The 15,156-nt window shown below is 31.6% G+C and overlaps 1 protein-coding gene across 11 annotated transcripts in view; it reads right to left on the reverse strand.

The window, feature by feature from the left end:
* Window positions 1-15,156, reverse strand: part of MIA2 (melanoma inhibitory activity 2) — an 80,579-nt gene that overhangs the window by 14,256 nt on the left and 51,167 nt on the right. For 8 of the 11 annotated variants that reach the window (XM_015590617.2, XM_015590616.2, XM_015590615.2 and 5 more), the window contains 4 exons: window positions 14,341-14,408; window positions 13,060-13,142; window positions 11,308-11,436; window positions 7,604-7,762 (listed from right to left, as the gene is read on the reverse strand). In XM_015590617.2, the coding sequence (XP_015446103.1) occupies window positions 7,604-7,762; window positions 11,308-11,436; window positions 13,060-13,142; window positions 14,341-14,408 (439 nt within the window). The remainder of the gene's footprint in view (window positions 1-7,603; window positions 7,763-11,307; window positions 11,437-13,059; window positions 13,143-14,340; window positions 14,409-15,156) is intronic. The other 3 variants (XM_025047933.1, XM_025047935.1, XM_025047936.1) reach the window with 1 other exon arrangement.

Genomic DNA, 15,156 nt, shown 5'->3' on the forward strand with positions numbered 1-15,156 from the left:
GTTCTATAAATGTGGATTAGGTCCCACTGGTTGATGGAATCGTTCGGTTTTGCTATATCCTTGCTGAATTGTCTATCTAGCTGCTCAATCAATTGTTAAGGGAGGTGCGGATGTCTCCAACTACAATCGTGCAACTGTTTCTCCTTTCAGTTCCATCACTTTTTGCTTCACATATTTTGCAGCTCTGTTTGGCATATACACATTTAAGATTTGCTGTGTCTTCTTGATCTTTTTTTCATTATGTAATATCTTTCTCTGTCCCTGGTAATTTTCTCTGCTCTGAAACTACTTTATCTGATATTAACAGTAGACACTCCTGCTTTCTTTTGATTAATGTCTGCATAGTATATCTTTTTCCATCCTTTTACTGTCAACCTACCTATATATACTATTACATTTAAACGAGTTTTGTATAGGCAGCAAATAGCTGAGTCATGGTTTGTTTATAGGTTTTTTCCAACCATTCTGCCAGTCTGTCTTTTAATTGCTGATGTTAGACAATTTACATTTAATGTAATTATTGATATGTCAGGGCTTACATCTGCCATTTTTATTCATTTTCTATTTTTTCCCTCTGTTTATTATTGTTTTCTTTCTTCTGCCTTCTTATAAGTTCTTTGAACATTTCTTAGAATTCTCATTTATCTGATCTATAGTGTTTTTGAATATATCTCTTCAAACAGATTGTTTAGTGGTTGCTCTAGGTATCGATTTATAGTTTATTACTTATCACAGTTTATTAGTATCGATTTTAGTAAATTATAGCTTGACCTGGAGTAGCAAGCCTCCCAATAGGAAGTTTTTAAAAACTGAAAAAAGTGTATCCATTAATTGGGTTTAGAGAAGAGTAATTCACATGCTTTAAGTGCTGATTAAGAGCCTTTGATTCTACTGACATTATACATAACAATACATTATTTGGTCTACCAACTAGACTGAAAATTATCTATAAAATCTCAATATTAATATTAATTCCTGGACAAATCACTTAGTTCAAATCTCTAACTGTATAAAAGGTCAGAGGCCCAAGAAGAAGAAACAAGTTGCAAAAATCACAAAAAAAATAAAGTGAAGATGGGAAACCAGATCTCTTAACTTCTAATCCAAATGTTTTTCACCTAAACCACTCTTGCTCTGAAATACGCAATTTAAGTTATAAAAAAGAATGTTAGGAGAACAGATACACTGCACTGCAGACCATTCAAATCAATTTTGTGCACAAATTATACCAAAGCAGAATAAGCTTCGACCTAATATAAGCAGCCAAATTTGTGTATTAACCTTTAACAACCATTTACATACCACACAGTGTTTTGGAAGAAAAGATAATTAAAACCTACATTGGTCTATAAGAAGACTGAGTCTTACAATTGAAAATAATGAGAATAAAATGTTGATTACTTGAAGAAACTAGTTCTATACTTGCCAACAGAACCTCTAACTAATAAAAACGCCTGTAACAGAATACATGAATAAAGACAAGTTATAGCATACCTTTTCTAATAAGAAAGTTCTTTTGTCCCCCCTTCAAAGTATTTAACAGTGTAAAAACAAATGATTCCTTAGAATTATCGAACCATTTTAAATTAGTTCTGTTTACTCATCTTAAGTCATGGAAATCTAAAAAATTTATACCAAATACTAAGACATTAAGATAATACATGTTTTACATAGTATGCTTAATAGGACTAAATTACAGATAACCTCAAACAACTACAGAATTCATATTCTTCAGAAATTGAATTACTTTAGTTGTCATATTATTTTTAACACAAATTTTTCAAACTAAAATATTTTAAAATTTAAGAAAAATCTTAAAGACACAATTATTAGTGGAGAACAGGACTCCTTATGAGGCCTGGTAATACAACATAATATAAACAGGAAGGTTAGGGGTGCTTCGAAAGTGCACAGAAGGGGGACTTGAGCTATTGGGAAAGGTCAGGTAAGACTCCCCTAAAGAAATGGAAACTGAACTTAAATCTGAGGAAAAATCTCTCCCATTGAAGGGACTAGCAATATATCCAGTAACCACATTATAGGTCCTATTTAAATAATTTCAAAGCTATAATCTATGCCCTTCTGTATAAATTTGAGAAAACAGAATCACAAATATACATTTATAGATCACACTGAACTTAAGAAGCTCCTTTCCAAAACAGCTAGAAGGGCAGAATATCTAATCCTGAAGCTAACTAAGAAAAATCAAATGGACCAAAATCAAATGTCAGTATGGGTCATAAGCCTGAAAATGTAGAAGTTAGGTATGAATATTAGGAAAGCAGTTAGTATACTGTAGCTTGCAATAGGAATAAATAAAACATTTGAAAGATAAGTTCTTTGACTAATGTCAACCTTTCTGACATTACGTATTTTTCTAAATTCCAACTATTCCTTGTGTTTGGGCACAGTCTTAAAAAATATTTTTATTAACTTCTACAGATTTGCCTTAGCACATAAATGATAAATTATGATTATTTCCTAGGAGAAAACAGGTTTTGCATGTGCACATGCAGCTGTACCTAGCAAATCGCTGAACCCTAAAGTAAATTGAAAAAAAAGTCATGATCTACACAAAACAAAACTGGACTATTTTTCTAACAAATTCATGCTTCCAAAAATAACTTCTAAAATAAGTGTTATATATGCCAGTGGAGAATCATGGATCAATTGTGGTATTTTTTTAAGGTTATTGCTAATTTTTCTATTTTTGAAGCTTCTATATAGTTGAAGATTGCAAGATGATTTTGATTATGTAATAATTCGTAAACGTAATAAACTGCTTTTCTGAAAGTAAAATAAGGGAATGAGAAGATAACCAAATTATCACTACCCCTGTGTTTTACAAAAGTCTGTATTTTGAAGCTGAGAAAACAATGACAAGCAAAATGAAATGCTCAAGGCAGCACAAGAAATTAATACCAAAGATAAAAACCTAGGTCACCTCATTCCTTTTTCAGTGCTCTAATTTACCAATTAGTTAAATGTAACACAAAATAAAAGAAAACCAGAAACCTATTCCGTGACTACTTAGACAGAAGAGATGTACCAAGAGTAAACTATTTTTATACTTTTACTCTTGAAAGAAATAGGGCTAATAATAACTAAATGCATTTATCAACATTACTCCAAACTAGAGCTACAGGAGACATTTAACCCAACTCATCCATAAAGTTCTGAACAGTATCTAAAATTCCTTTGCATGAGAACTGATAAATGAATCGAGTGAAGTAGCAGAATACAAAGTTAATATTCAGAAATCAGTTGCATTTTTATACACAAATAACAAACTATCAGAAAGAGAAATTAAGAATACAATCCCATTTACAACTGCATCAAAAAAAAAAAAATACCTAGGAATAAATTTAACCAAGGAGGTAAAACACCTGTGTTCAGAAAATTATAAGGCACTGAAGAAGACACAAATAAATGGAAATGTATACCGCGCTCATGGATAGGAAGAATTAACATTGTTAAAATGACCGTACTATCCAAAGCAATCTATAGATTTCAGTGTAATCCCTATCAAAATACAAATGGCATTTTACACAAAACTAGAACAAATAATTCTAAAGTTTATATGTACCACGAAAGTATCTGAATAGCCACAACAATCTTGAGAAAGAACAAAGCTCCACCTAATCACACTACCTGATATCAAACTATACTACAGGCTATAATTATCAAAATAGCATGGTACTGACATGAAAATAGACACAGGTCAATGGAACAGAATAGAGTTCAGAAATAAATCCACGCCTCTATAGTCAATTAATCTATATGACAAAGAAGGTAAGACTATACAATGGAATAAAGACAGTCTATTTAATAAATGGTGTTGGGAAAACTGGATGGATACAAGCAAAAAATGAAACTAGACCATCTTTGTACACCATATACAAGAATAAACTCAAAATGGATTAAAGACTTAAATTTATCTGAAGAATTCCAAAATACTAATTCAAAAAGATATATGCATCTCTATGTTCATCACATTATTTACAATAGCCAAGACATGGAAGCAACCTAAGTATCCATCAATAGACAACTGGATAAAAAAGTGGTACATACATATAACAGAACATTATTCGGCCATAAAAAAGAACAAAATCTTACCATTTGCAATGATATGGATGGACCTAGAGAGTATTATGCTAAGTGAAATAAGTCAAACAGAAAAAGACAAATACCATATGATCTCACTTATATGTAGAATCTAAAGAACAAAATAAACAAACAAAATGGAAATAGACTGATAAATATAGAGAACAAAGAGATAATTGCTAGATGGGGGCGGGGTTGGGGGACTGGGCGGAAAACATGAACGGATTAAGAAGTACAGATTGTTAAAAAACAGTCACGAGAATGTAAAGTACAGCATAGAGAATATAGTCAGTAATATTGTAATAATTATGTATGGTTCCAGGTAGGTACTAGACTAATCGGGAGAATCACTTGGTAAATTATATAAATGTCTAACCACTGAGCTGTACACCTGAAACTAATATAAAGTATTATTGAATGTCAACTGTAATTGCAAATTTTAAAAATTAAAAAAATAAATTTTAAAAAAGTATTAACACTTTGGAAAAGAGCTATTAAGAAGGACTCAGACATCCCACCTTAAGATTACTTGTGAATTGTGAATCAGCAAAGTAAACTCAATTCTTCATTTAAAAAAAAAATAAAAATAATAAAATAAAATAAAATAAAATCCCTTTGCTTTGTCCGTAGAATACCTATTTCAGTGTGTGTACAACTGACAAAGGTGACTCCTGTGTCAAACCAAATGATCAGGTAAATTATTTGGAGATACTCTCTATAGAATGGATATATCTCTCTTCTATGAAAACACCAATTTAGAAGCTCATGATTTTGAATTTTTAGTTAGACTTTTAAAATAATGGATACCAGTTTCCATTATATTTGTTAACAGACTGACCTTCCCACACATAGTAACTCTGGTCAATACATAAAAAATAACTACCTGAAGGCTCTGAAGCATGAACAAAAGTAGGCAGGTTTGGGAAAGGAATGGAAACTTGGAAGAAGAGACCATCATGGGGTGAGTTTTCCACTTTTTATAGTTTAGCCTGAAGGAACACCACAGTCAAGATGCAACACAGAGCAGTCAAAACTCACAGTAATTTCTGGATCAAAAAACTAAATGACAGAGCCCAACAAAGTCAGAGAAGTGGAGCTCAAAATTCTGAGTTTTCCACCCAAGTCTATGAATCACATATGTGTGAAGAAATTTAAGCAGTTCTTAACTAAGGCTTTTAAAATAATGGATACCAGGTTCCATCATATTTGTTAACAGACTGACCCTAAGGCCTTTTAGCCTTAGCTAAAAACTGAACTGATGTTTGAGCGGCTGCCCACCACAGAAGAGAAAGTCTATAGTTTGACTCTGACCAAACTGTGTTGTAAAACAAAACCAATAACCCTCTTTAGAGAAATACAGTAGAATCCAGAATTTCCACAATGTCTAGGATACAGTCCAAAATTACTCAGAATAGCAAGGAAAAGGAAAATGTGATCCATTTTTTAAAGGAAAAGACAATCGACAGAGGCCATCCTCAATATGACCCTGATGTTACAAAGAACTTAAAGCAGGTATTATAAAACTATGTCAATGAGGTTTAAAAATGAATAAAAAAAAAAAAATAAGAAATCTCAGTAGAGAAATCAAAACTATAATAAAAAAGAACCAAATGGAAATTTTAGAACAGAAAAATACATTCTCTAAAATAAAACCTTTACTGGATGGGCTTGAAAGGAGAATGGAGATAACAGAGGGAAGGGTTAATAAACTTGAAGAGAGATGAGTGGAAATTATCCAACCAAAAAAGTAAAGAGAAAAAAACTGAAAATGAAAAAAGACTCAGGGATCTGTGAGACAATATCAAAAGGTCTGAAAAATGATAGGTTTTAGATAACTTTTAAAGGACATATAAAATATTTTCAATTTGATGAATGAACAATAATAACAGTCATTAGTCTCTGAGTTCTAGTCGCAGCTATTCTCCTAGCTAACTATTTTAACCTAAGATTGTCAGCTCTTCTCTTTGGGAACACAGTACCTTTTCCATATAAAAAGAGCTATGGACAGATTAGTGGTTCTTCAATTTAACTTTTCCTCAAAACCTTCCAGGGACTTTTTAGAAATACAAGCCTCACCTCCAGAGTTCATGTTCAGAAGGTCTGATCTGAGGTTAGACCCAGGCATATGTGTTTTTCTTAAAGTCCCCTAAGTTATTTTTGATGAAAGCCAAAATTGAGAACTACTAAACTATATAATACTTCAGGGAGACAAGCAGAGCATATGACAGAGACTCTTGGTGCTGGTAACTTGTGAATTCTCTAAAGGAAGGTCCTCTACACAGATGTAGAGACAAGATATCTGCCAAAATTTTACAATTAAGTCCCTTGGAACAGGGGCCATAGCTTATCAATCTTTTTTTTTAATCACAGTTAAAGACTTTTAAATGAATGTTATTAAATGTAAAAAAGGAATTTTTCAAAGAAAACGTTCTATACCATCCGTTTCCAAATTCTTAAAGTTTGTCAGTCATTGTATATATGTTTCTAAATAAAAAAATGATAAGAAAAAATACTCGGCTTTCTCAGAATTATTTGGGTAGTCATTCATTCAACAAATATTTACTGAGCAAATACTACATACCTAGCTTTGTTCTAGGTGCTGTGAACAAAAGTAACACAAATTTATAATTTTTGAAGCTGTATTTTAGTGATATTGAACAAAGGAGAAGCCACAGTATAAGGAGCCATCACTTCATTGCACATATACATACTACCACAAGAAAGGCAAATTCTTGGAATTAAAGTTTTTTTAACACAATAATCATCCCTAACTTCTCAAGAAGAAATATGAAACAGTATATTGTTCTAAAGTACTAATTTATACAAAGCGGGCATAGCTAACTTCTCATAGCAATGTCCCTGAAATACTGGGCATAAATAAAAGCTGAGCAAACTAAATAATTTGAAATATATTCCTTGAGAAAGTAGGGACTATTTAGAGAAAAGTAACTGCCTTATTTCAGGATATTCTGATGTGATTCTTCTGGTAAATATATTTATTTTGGTAAGATATTTAAGACATATTATTCAATAAAAAAGACAATTAAAAAAGAGTGGATAGTATAATTTCACAGAAGTGATGAAGTAATTTGTATACCTATATTTATGAATGTATACCAAAAAAATGCCCTAAAAGATCATTCTGGGAGGGGCATGCTAAAATGATAAAGGAAATTTTTCACTTTCTGAATTATACATTTCACCATTGTTTAGACTTTCTAAAATAAATATATATTACTTCCATAAGCAACAAAAACAATAAAGACATTCTATGGGAGGAAGAATGTTGGATGGGGGGAGGGGAGGGATAAAACAGCTTTCTGTAATGTGAACAATTACTTCTAATTATTTTGTTTGGAAATTTGTGTTATTATGGTATTTTAATATGTATCACAGTTTTCTTAAGACAGGGCACACATGTACTCTTTTCTTCCATTCCTATAAGTTGCACATACTGGTTGCCTTTCAAACATAAATAATAACTATACTCTTTCCATACCTGCTAGAGGGATCATCATTCTACGATCCTGTTCCCATGGAGGTGAAAGGGACCCAGTGTCAGAAGGCGCTCTGTGAGGATCGGTTAACTTATCACAGCTTGATTCTCCTCTTTCAATGGTAAACTGATGGTCTAGAGGATTCCCTGGGCCTCTTACGCCTAATTAAAGGAAAAAAAACAACTCTGTTTTATCTTAAAAAGTGTTATAAGACCTATCATCACCAAATAAAATTCAGATACGTTTTCAAAAGTGAAAATGACCAGATTCCAACAAAGTTTCCCTAAGACACATTACACTGTAACTCTATTCCACCAAAGTCATTTCTAGGACAATTTTGCTATGTGGATAAATAAACACTTGCCTATAAAATGTTTTTAAATGTTATCATCATAATTGTTTTATACATAAAATTGATGGTTAAATTGTAAATTATAATGTCTAAAAAATAAAAGTAAAAAGTAAATTGCAAAGTAAAAATTTCTGTATTGGAAGTAATAAAATAATTATAAAATGAAGTTTTTGTTGCTTAAACTAATAAGCCAATAGTCAAAAATAGCATGATTTCTTTAAAACAGTCTGAGGGGCAACATATTTCAATAATTCTGAGACTACTCAAAGTATTTTTTAGAAAAAAATCTTTGTAAATGTATTCAGATTAACTTTAAAGCCACCCAAGAAATTGCATCTCGATGTTGTAATATGACTCTCTACTCATGTCTCGAAATTATTTTAACCAGTCTGATTACAAACTTTATCAGAGAAACTTGGCTATCAATGGCTTTTAAAAATTTCTATATATCAAATTCGCCTTCAAAAAGAGCTCACAAGCTCTGAAGGCAAGTCTAAAACAAGAGTTTCAGAAACAGCACTACTGTTAGAACAAACACTTAAAAAAATATATATTTATTTGGATATGAAAATCTATCATGCTTACATTAACAAAGGAGGGGAATCATTTAAAGCTCCCTTATGACTACAGAAAAGAAAGTATCTCAATTAAATATTCAATTACAATAGAAGAGACAAATAAAAAAAAAATTTAACTAAATAACAAAAGATATTAATACCCCATTTATCCATCACTGAGAGATAAATGAGGTCTTCTCAAACTTATACTGCCGAGAAGACAAAAGCTTATTCCTTTCAAGAAACAGCTTTATTAAAAACCATTTTTTAAACAAGTGTTTGTAAAATGCTTCCCACATTATGGTACCTTCTTTAAGAAGAGATGAAAATTAATTTGACCTTTTCTTGGTAACTTGTGCAAATCAGTTTAAGCATTCTTTTTGTCTTAATAAATAGCAATCTCTTAAAAGTTTTTCTATCTACTCTCTTTTGTAGAGTCAAAAGGTAAAGTCAATAAGAGGTCAACTATCTGTTTTCCGTTTAATTTTACATTCTTTTAAATTCTCCAAATCTTTCCTCCTTGCTTGTTCATCCGTCTAATCAGTTCATTAGAAGAAAAAGGCTGGAAAAGCGGAAAATTAACTTGGTAAGAAATGTGCAAGAGTCCATTAAGATAAATTCCTCTAAAGTGAAGCACAGATCTTTAAAGGAGACATGTGAAGGCTTTATCCTGAGTGCTTACTTCCAGAGGACCAAGTATGGGCCAACTGACTGACTACCAGGTGAAAAATGACAAACTAGAAAGTGCTAAAGTTTTAAATTTTTCATTCAGACCAAAAGTTACATACAATTTACTCTAAAAAGAAATTATTTTACTTATACTCAATCTTATTCAAACATATATTTCATCCAAACTTTCAAATTTAAAAAGGTAATAAAAGGAAGAAAAAGGAAGGGCACTGGTGATCCTTCTTAGGTGGGTCACAGAAACTTTCAATTCAAAGCAACTTTTAAGACCTGCTGATTACTTACCTAAAGTAATAGTTTTTCCAACAAGTAGTAAAACATCCTTGCAAATAATCTATATACATCTTATATTGAAAGTAATTAGAAAGGAGAGAAAAGTAATTTAAATAGGAGAGGAGAAACCAAAGGTAATTTTTATTCTTATTCCAAATATTCAGTTGATTACAAGCAATCCTTGACTTATGTCATTCAAGTTCCAGTGATTCACATTTGCAATCTAGCCAATTACTCCCTTATTTTTAGGAGACCATCAATGAGACTGCTGACTGTAATCCATTTTGGTGCATGAAATTAACTTAGTCTTCATCAGTATGAATATTATTTCATGTAACTGGTTTCAACTACATTTATATTAGTATGTAATATGACATGGTATAAAATATATTTCTTACTGTAGATCAAGGCAAAAAGTTGGGAGAGGGGAATGGATTTGGGGCACTTACAGCACACACCTGAATTTCAAAATTAGTCCCCTTCCTGGAGTGCTTAAAGCAAAGCTCTACCAGGGCTTCAAGTCTGCAACTCAATCACTTTCCCTAGGAGCTTTCAGCTCAAGGCCACCACAAGCAAAGGAGCTCTCTGAAGTGCCTTCAGGCTGTGGGCTGAATCTAAAGTGGGACTGGGAAGAACCAGTGCTAAATTTAGCAAACTGAGGATTGGGAAAAAAGATATAAATAAGAAATGGGGAAAGAGAAAATACCTCTTGAACACAAAGTAGGAACATTTTTTTTTCAGATTCTTGAAGGCAATTCCAAAGAAATAGTTCCAAAGATAGTCAAAATAATGGCAGCTTCAACAGGGAAGTACACCGGACTTTTCTGAGAAGCTACTTTGATGAGTAGTATCCATGTGAATATCTGAGCTTTGGTATGTTGGGTTTAATCTGGTTTTATTTGTTCTCATTACTTTCTGTTCCTATGTCAGATTCAATATGCTAAAATCACGGATAAAAAGGGGAATGGGAACACAACACTGGTAAAGAATGCTATCAGCTCTCATAAAACACAGATTGGGGCTAAAAATCTACACTTTTGATTTTGAAATAGACAGGGCTCTCTAACTTTGAATTCTGCCACAATTCCAGAGAAAATTTTAAAGCAACATGACAGAGTGAAGTATGGTTAGAGATCAAAAGAGGAAAACTGCAAGTATGCAGGCAACACCAGAGTGAGAGCTGATGAAGTAAAGGCAAAAAAACCAACAGCTAATGCTTAGGCTTGAAGTAGCTCTGGAAATTCTCAAAGACTTATAAAGGGGTAATCGAGCAAAGTTAGGCTGGTTTTTCAAAGTATTAACAAATGATTTAGGTCTCCTTGAAGGTTCCCATCAAAACTCTATCTAAAAAACAAAACAAAACAAAAACACTCTGCCGACAAAAAAGCAATTCTGAAATCCTCAACTCTGAAAAAAAGGTTCTTTCGCTTTGATTTTCCACAATAGAAAGATCATAATGAAGTAAAAAGAAGATTTCTAAAACTCTACATTCTAATGTTTCATTAAAACTCAATTTTATGCTAGTTTATACTGTATTTATGTATTCTTTATAAAGTTTTATATTACAAAGTATAATATAGTTTTTACAAAGTCAAAAATTATTTTAAAAGATATGCATCAAGTACTTGACCAAAATGTAACCTCTTGTAAGTTTTTAAAAGAAAAATATTAAAATTAGATATCAAAGAGCTCCTTTTCCTAACAAAAGTAATCCACAATAAGTGCAAGGAATGCCTGCATTGTCCAAAGGATTATTTTAAAGATCGTTTTAAATATTAGTCAAGATGAAAATATAAAGGAAGAAATTTAGAGTAATAAAGATGTTTAAACAATATACCTCTTCCTCCTCCCCCTGGAAGCAAAGGTGAGAATCTGAGTGGACCCTCCAACAAAGGTGGAGGGGAGAGAAAAGCTCTCGTTTCAGATGAAGGTCGACCCAATGGTGAGGGGCCATATGGGGAATGCTCTGGAATAATTAAAACAGCATATTTAAATTCATAGTTTCAATTAGCTACACTACAGAATAGAATCCCATTTCAACAATTACCATCAGGTCATCCTACTGCCAAATGAAGTTTAATCCACGTCCTGAACACTAACTGTGCTTTGGATTTTGCTAACATGCAGTAGAATTAAAAATCAACCCCTGTGCTCCATAAAGTCTGTCTACCAAACGTACATTTTAGTCAATAAAGCATTATCCTTTTGAGAATGAATACACATAAATAACCATACAATATTAAGCAATGAGTACTGGTGATATTTTGGAGCTACAAGAAGACCTGGGGCATGCAGTTTGTTTAGTTTTATTGGCAACGTGCTTCCAGATATTTCAGCTGGTGAGGGACGTAACATGGAAGGGCTCAGTTTACATCATGGCCAGAAGCCATGAATTATTTCAGTAAAGCTTCAGATTTTGAAAAGCAGGGGGAAAAAAACATAAAATACTCTAAGGCATCAGAAATTACTTTTGATTCATTACCAGTGAAAAAGTAGTTTACATATACTAATTCATAAAAAAAATATTAGTTTATCTATAAACTATATAACCAAGAGCCCTACCATTTTACAAACTTCACCATTCCCAAATAATGGTTATGCTCCAAAAGATCAAAAATCAACATCAAAAAACAAACTTAAATACCAACAAAATAATACTTTTTAAACATGTTAAATTTTATTATGTAGTTTATATAGTATTCAAATTAGTTACAACAAAGGATCAAAGCATTTTTTTACCCTCCCTGAGGCTTCTGCATTAATTTCAGACAAAAATACTTTCTGGATACTTCCACTCCTAAATTTGTTACTATTTGAAATTCGTAATAATCTGCTATCTTTAAAATGTAGAAACAGACTTTCATTTAAATAAAACTGGACTCTCAAAGATGATTTTTGTAACTTTTCAAAGGTTATTATAATGGGATTCTACCTATATAAAGATTAAGTTTATTTTCACTGCCTCGGAAGCTTAATGAGAATTCAACCAAAATTATTTTGAACATTTTAAACAATTTGGAATGGTATGAGATCATTAAATATGCTAACTAATTTACGAATGAACATAAATATTAAAAAATATATATTCCAAAGAATTGGTCCTCTCTTGGGGGTATTAAAGCAATCGAAACTCAGATTACTCAGGTTTTCTCACCTTTTAATATTTTTAAGTAATTAAAACCAATTGTTTTAAATCTCATTTTTATAATTCAAGCAAATACCAAAAAATAGTTAATGTGTAAATAGTCACAATGCTATTCTATTTAAGCAATCCTTATCCATTCATTCTCCCAAAAAATAATTAATGAGTACTTTACAATGTGCTGAGCACATTTCTTTTCAAGGAGCTCAGAGTACTAAATCTACATCATCTTATAAAATCCTACCGAGAAAGAGAGACAGCAATTATTCATAGCTAGGGAAACAAAAACTCAGAATCTTGGAAGATTGTGAGAGAACTCAAATTAGAACTCTAGCTTGAAAATCTAAAATATTTATAGATAATAGTGTTAAATTTACACTAATAAACTGTATGTGCAATATACATAAATATATATTTTTAAATGAGGATTAAAAAAAAAAGGACTACCTCTGCCAAATGCTGTATTTGGAACATCAAGTGCATAAGGATCTTTTTCTAAAAGTTCAAATTTAAACTCTGTTTCAGTTAATCTGCAAATAAAGAACAAACATCTCTAAGTTACTTGTGAAAAGAAGCATCCACATTTCAAGAAAAATGCCACTAGCAAGAACAAGCTACTCTTCACTTTCTCAATATCTGCATAGAAGAAACAGATCCTTTAAAATTATTGTCACCAAAATACCTTTTTATATCCCCCACTTCTTATATTTGGGTAAGACATTTCTTTTTGCCTAATGATAGTGATGTTTTGTTGAGGTCTTGATTTGTTTTGTTTTTCTTCATAATAAGATTACAAAGAGTACAATTATCACAAAATACAAATTTTAGAAATAAAAGGGTCCTCCAAGATTCACCAGTCCAACTAAGGCAACTGAGGCTAGGAGTTTAAAAAATTTATTCAAAATGAAAGTGCCAGGATTAAAACACAGGGTTCCTGGCTCTGAGTCATGTACGCTTTACATTGTAATGTTACCCATATGGTTCCAACCATAACATAAAACTGAAATCCAATTAACTCATCTACTATTTTTACTTCTAAACTTTTTATCTTAGAAATGTGATATTTTAAAAGAATATTATGTCTACTTCTTAACTATCAGATCTGAAATAAAACATTTAATCATTGGTTTTAATTTCTGACTAGAAAAGGCAAGCAATATAACTAAAACTAATATTGGATAATGTTAATACTACATTCTGGCAAGAAATTATAACACTCTAGGAAGAGTTAAAATCTTCATAGAAAAGCATTTACTCTTCCCTTCAACTGTACATTGTACGCTTTTATTCTCCCTTTAATTTGATTATTGTAAAATAATGCCACCCAATGCATAAAACCAGGGGATAAGAGAAATAACAAATATTTATTCTATCCATTTATCCATTAAAAGATGCTGATACTGAGAATTACTGTCAGATTCATCCTCTCTCTTTCCATCTCATGTAATCTCCCTCTACCTAGCCTGTTTTGTTTTGTTTTTTTTAAGTTTTGTTTCGCCTTTTACAAAAGAATCTGTGAAGTTTTCTTGTTAGTGGCCTAAGACAAGTGTTTCGACAAAAAAATCTATTACCTCCTAGTAAAACTAATAGATATTACACTACTTAAGATGTTAAATTTACTGTAAGTTTTCTCGTTTATTCTTATAAAAGTATTAACTAATTAACAGAATAACAACTTACGATAAAAGTAATAACTAGTTTTTAAAGTGTTCCCAATAGAATACTTACTTTTGTCTGTTGTGAGCATTTTCTTTCTTTAAATCATTGAGGTTTCTTTCAGCAGTCCGAGCTGCCAACTTAAAAAGATAATATTTTTTTAAAATACAGTAAACGAACTTAAAATCAAAGATATGCAAACATAAATATCTCAATGATGGCATAGAAAAATCAAAATCACTTAAGTATCTATTTCAGTAAACTCAATGTAAAAAATTTTTAATTTAGGGAATAATTTTTAATAGGAATGAGTTTTGTGTAACCAGAAGAAATAAACCTAAGGCTGGCGTTGAATCATATACTTGCCAATAAATGCTGTTATCTAAATGTGAAGTCAAGGATTAGCATTATTTGGTGCTGTAAATATCCAAATCACATGACAAGAGTGATGTAACAGGACCCAAGCTTAGGGTGATGAGAATGGAGACTCGGGGTCATCATGCATGGCAGCACTGGCTATGGGACAAGGTAACCATCTATGAAAAGAAATCACTATAATTCTGTGAAACAATAAAGGTCTAAAATAGTTTCACAACATACCAGTATAGGCCATTTTTTTAAATGGCTGAATATAATTAAAGCATGCTGCATGTCTATTAAATATACAGCACTGTACGCATAATATTACTTTTACATTTGTTTAGTGACACTTTTAATAAAAGGTTAGAAAATCAGAGTTTATGTTATAGAAAACAAAGCTTACACTTATGATAAATACCAAGAACACGCAATATTCCCAAACGGTTGTGGGCAAAGGTTAAACTTGTATGGCTTACTGCATGTTTTCCAGTCATTCTAGTGATTCTCCAGATTAGAAGCAGCAGTATA

This window comes from Pteropus alecto, unplaced genomic scaffold, assembly GCF_000325575.1.
Source record: "Pteropus alecto unplaced genomic scaffold, ASM32557v1 scaffold104, whole genome shotgun sequence".
Classification (NCBI taxonomy): domain Eukaryota; kingdom Metazoa; phylum Chordata; class Mammalia; order Chiroptera; family Pteropodidae; genus Pteropus; species Pteropus alecto.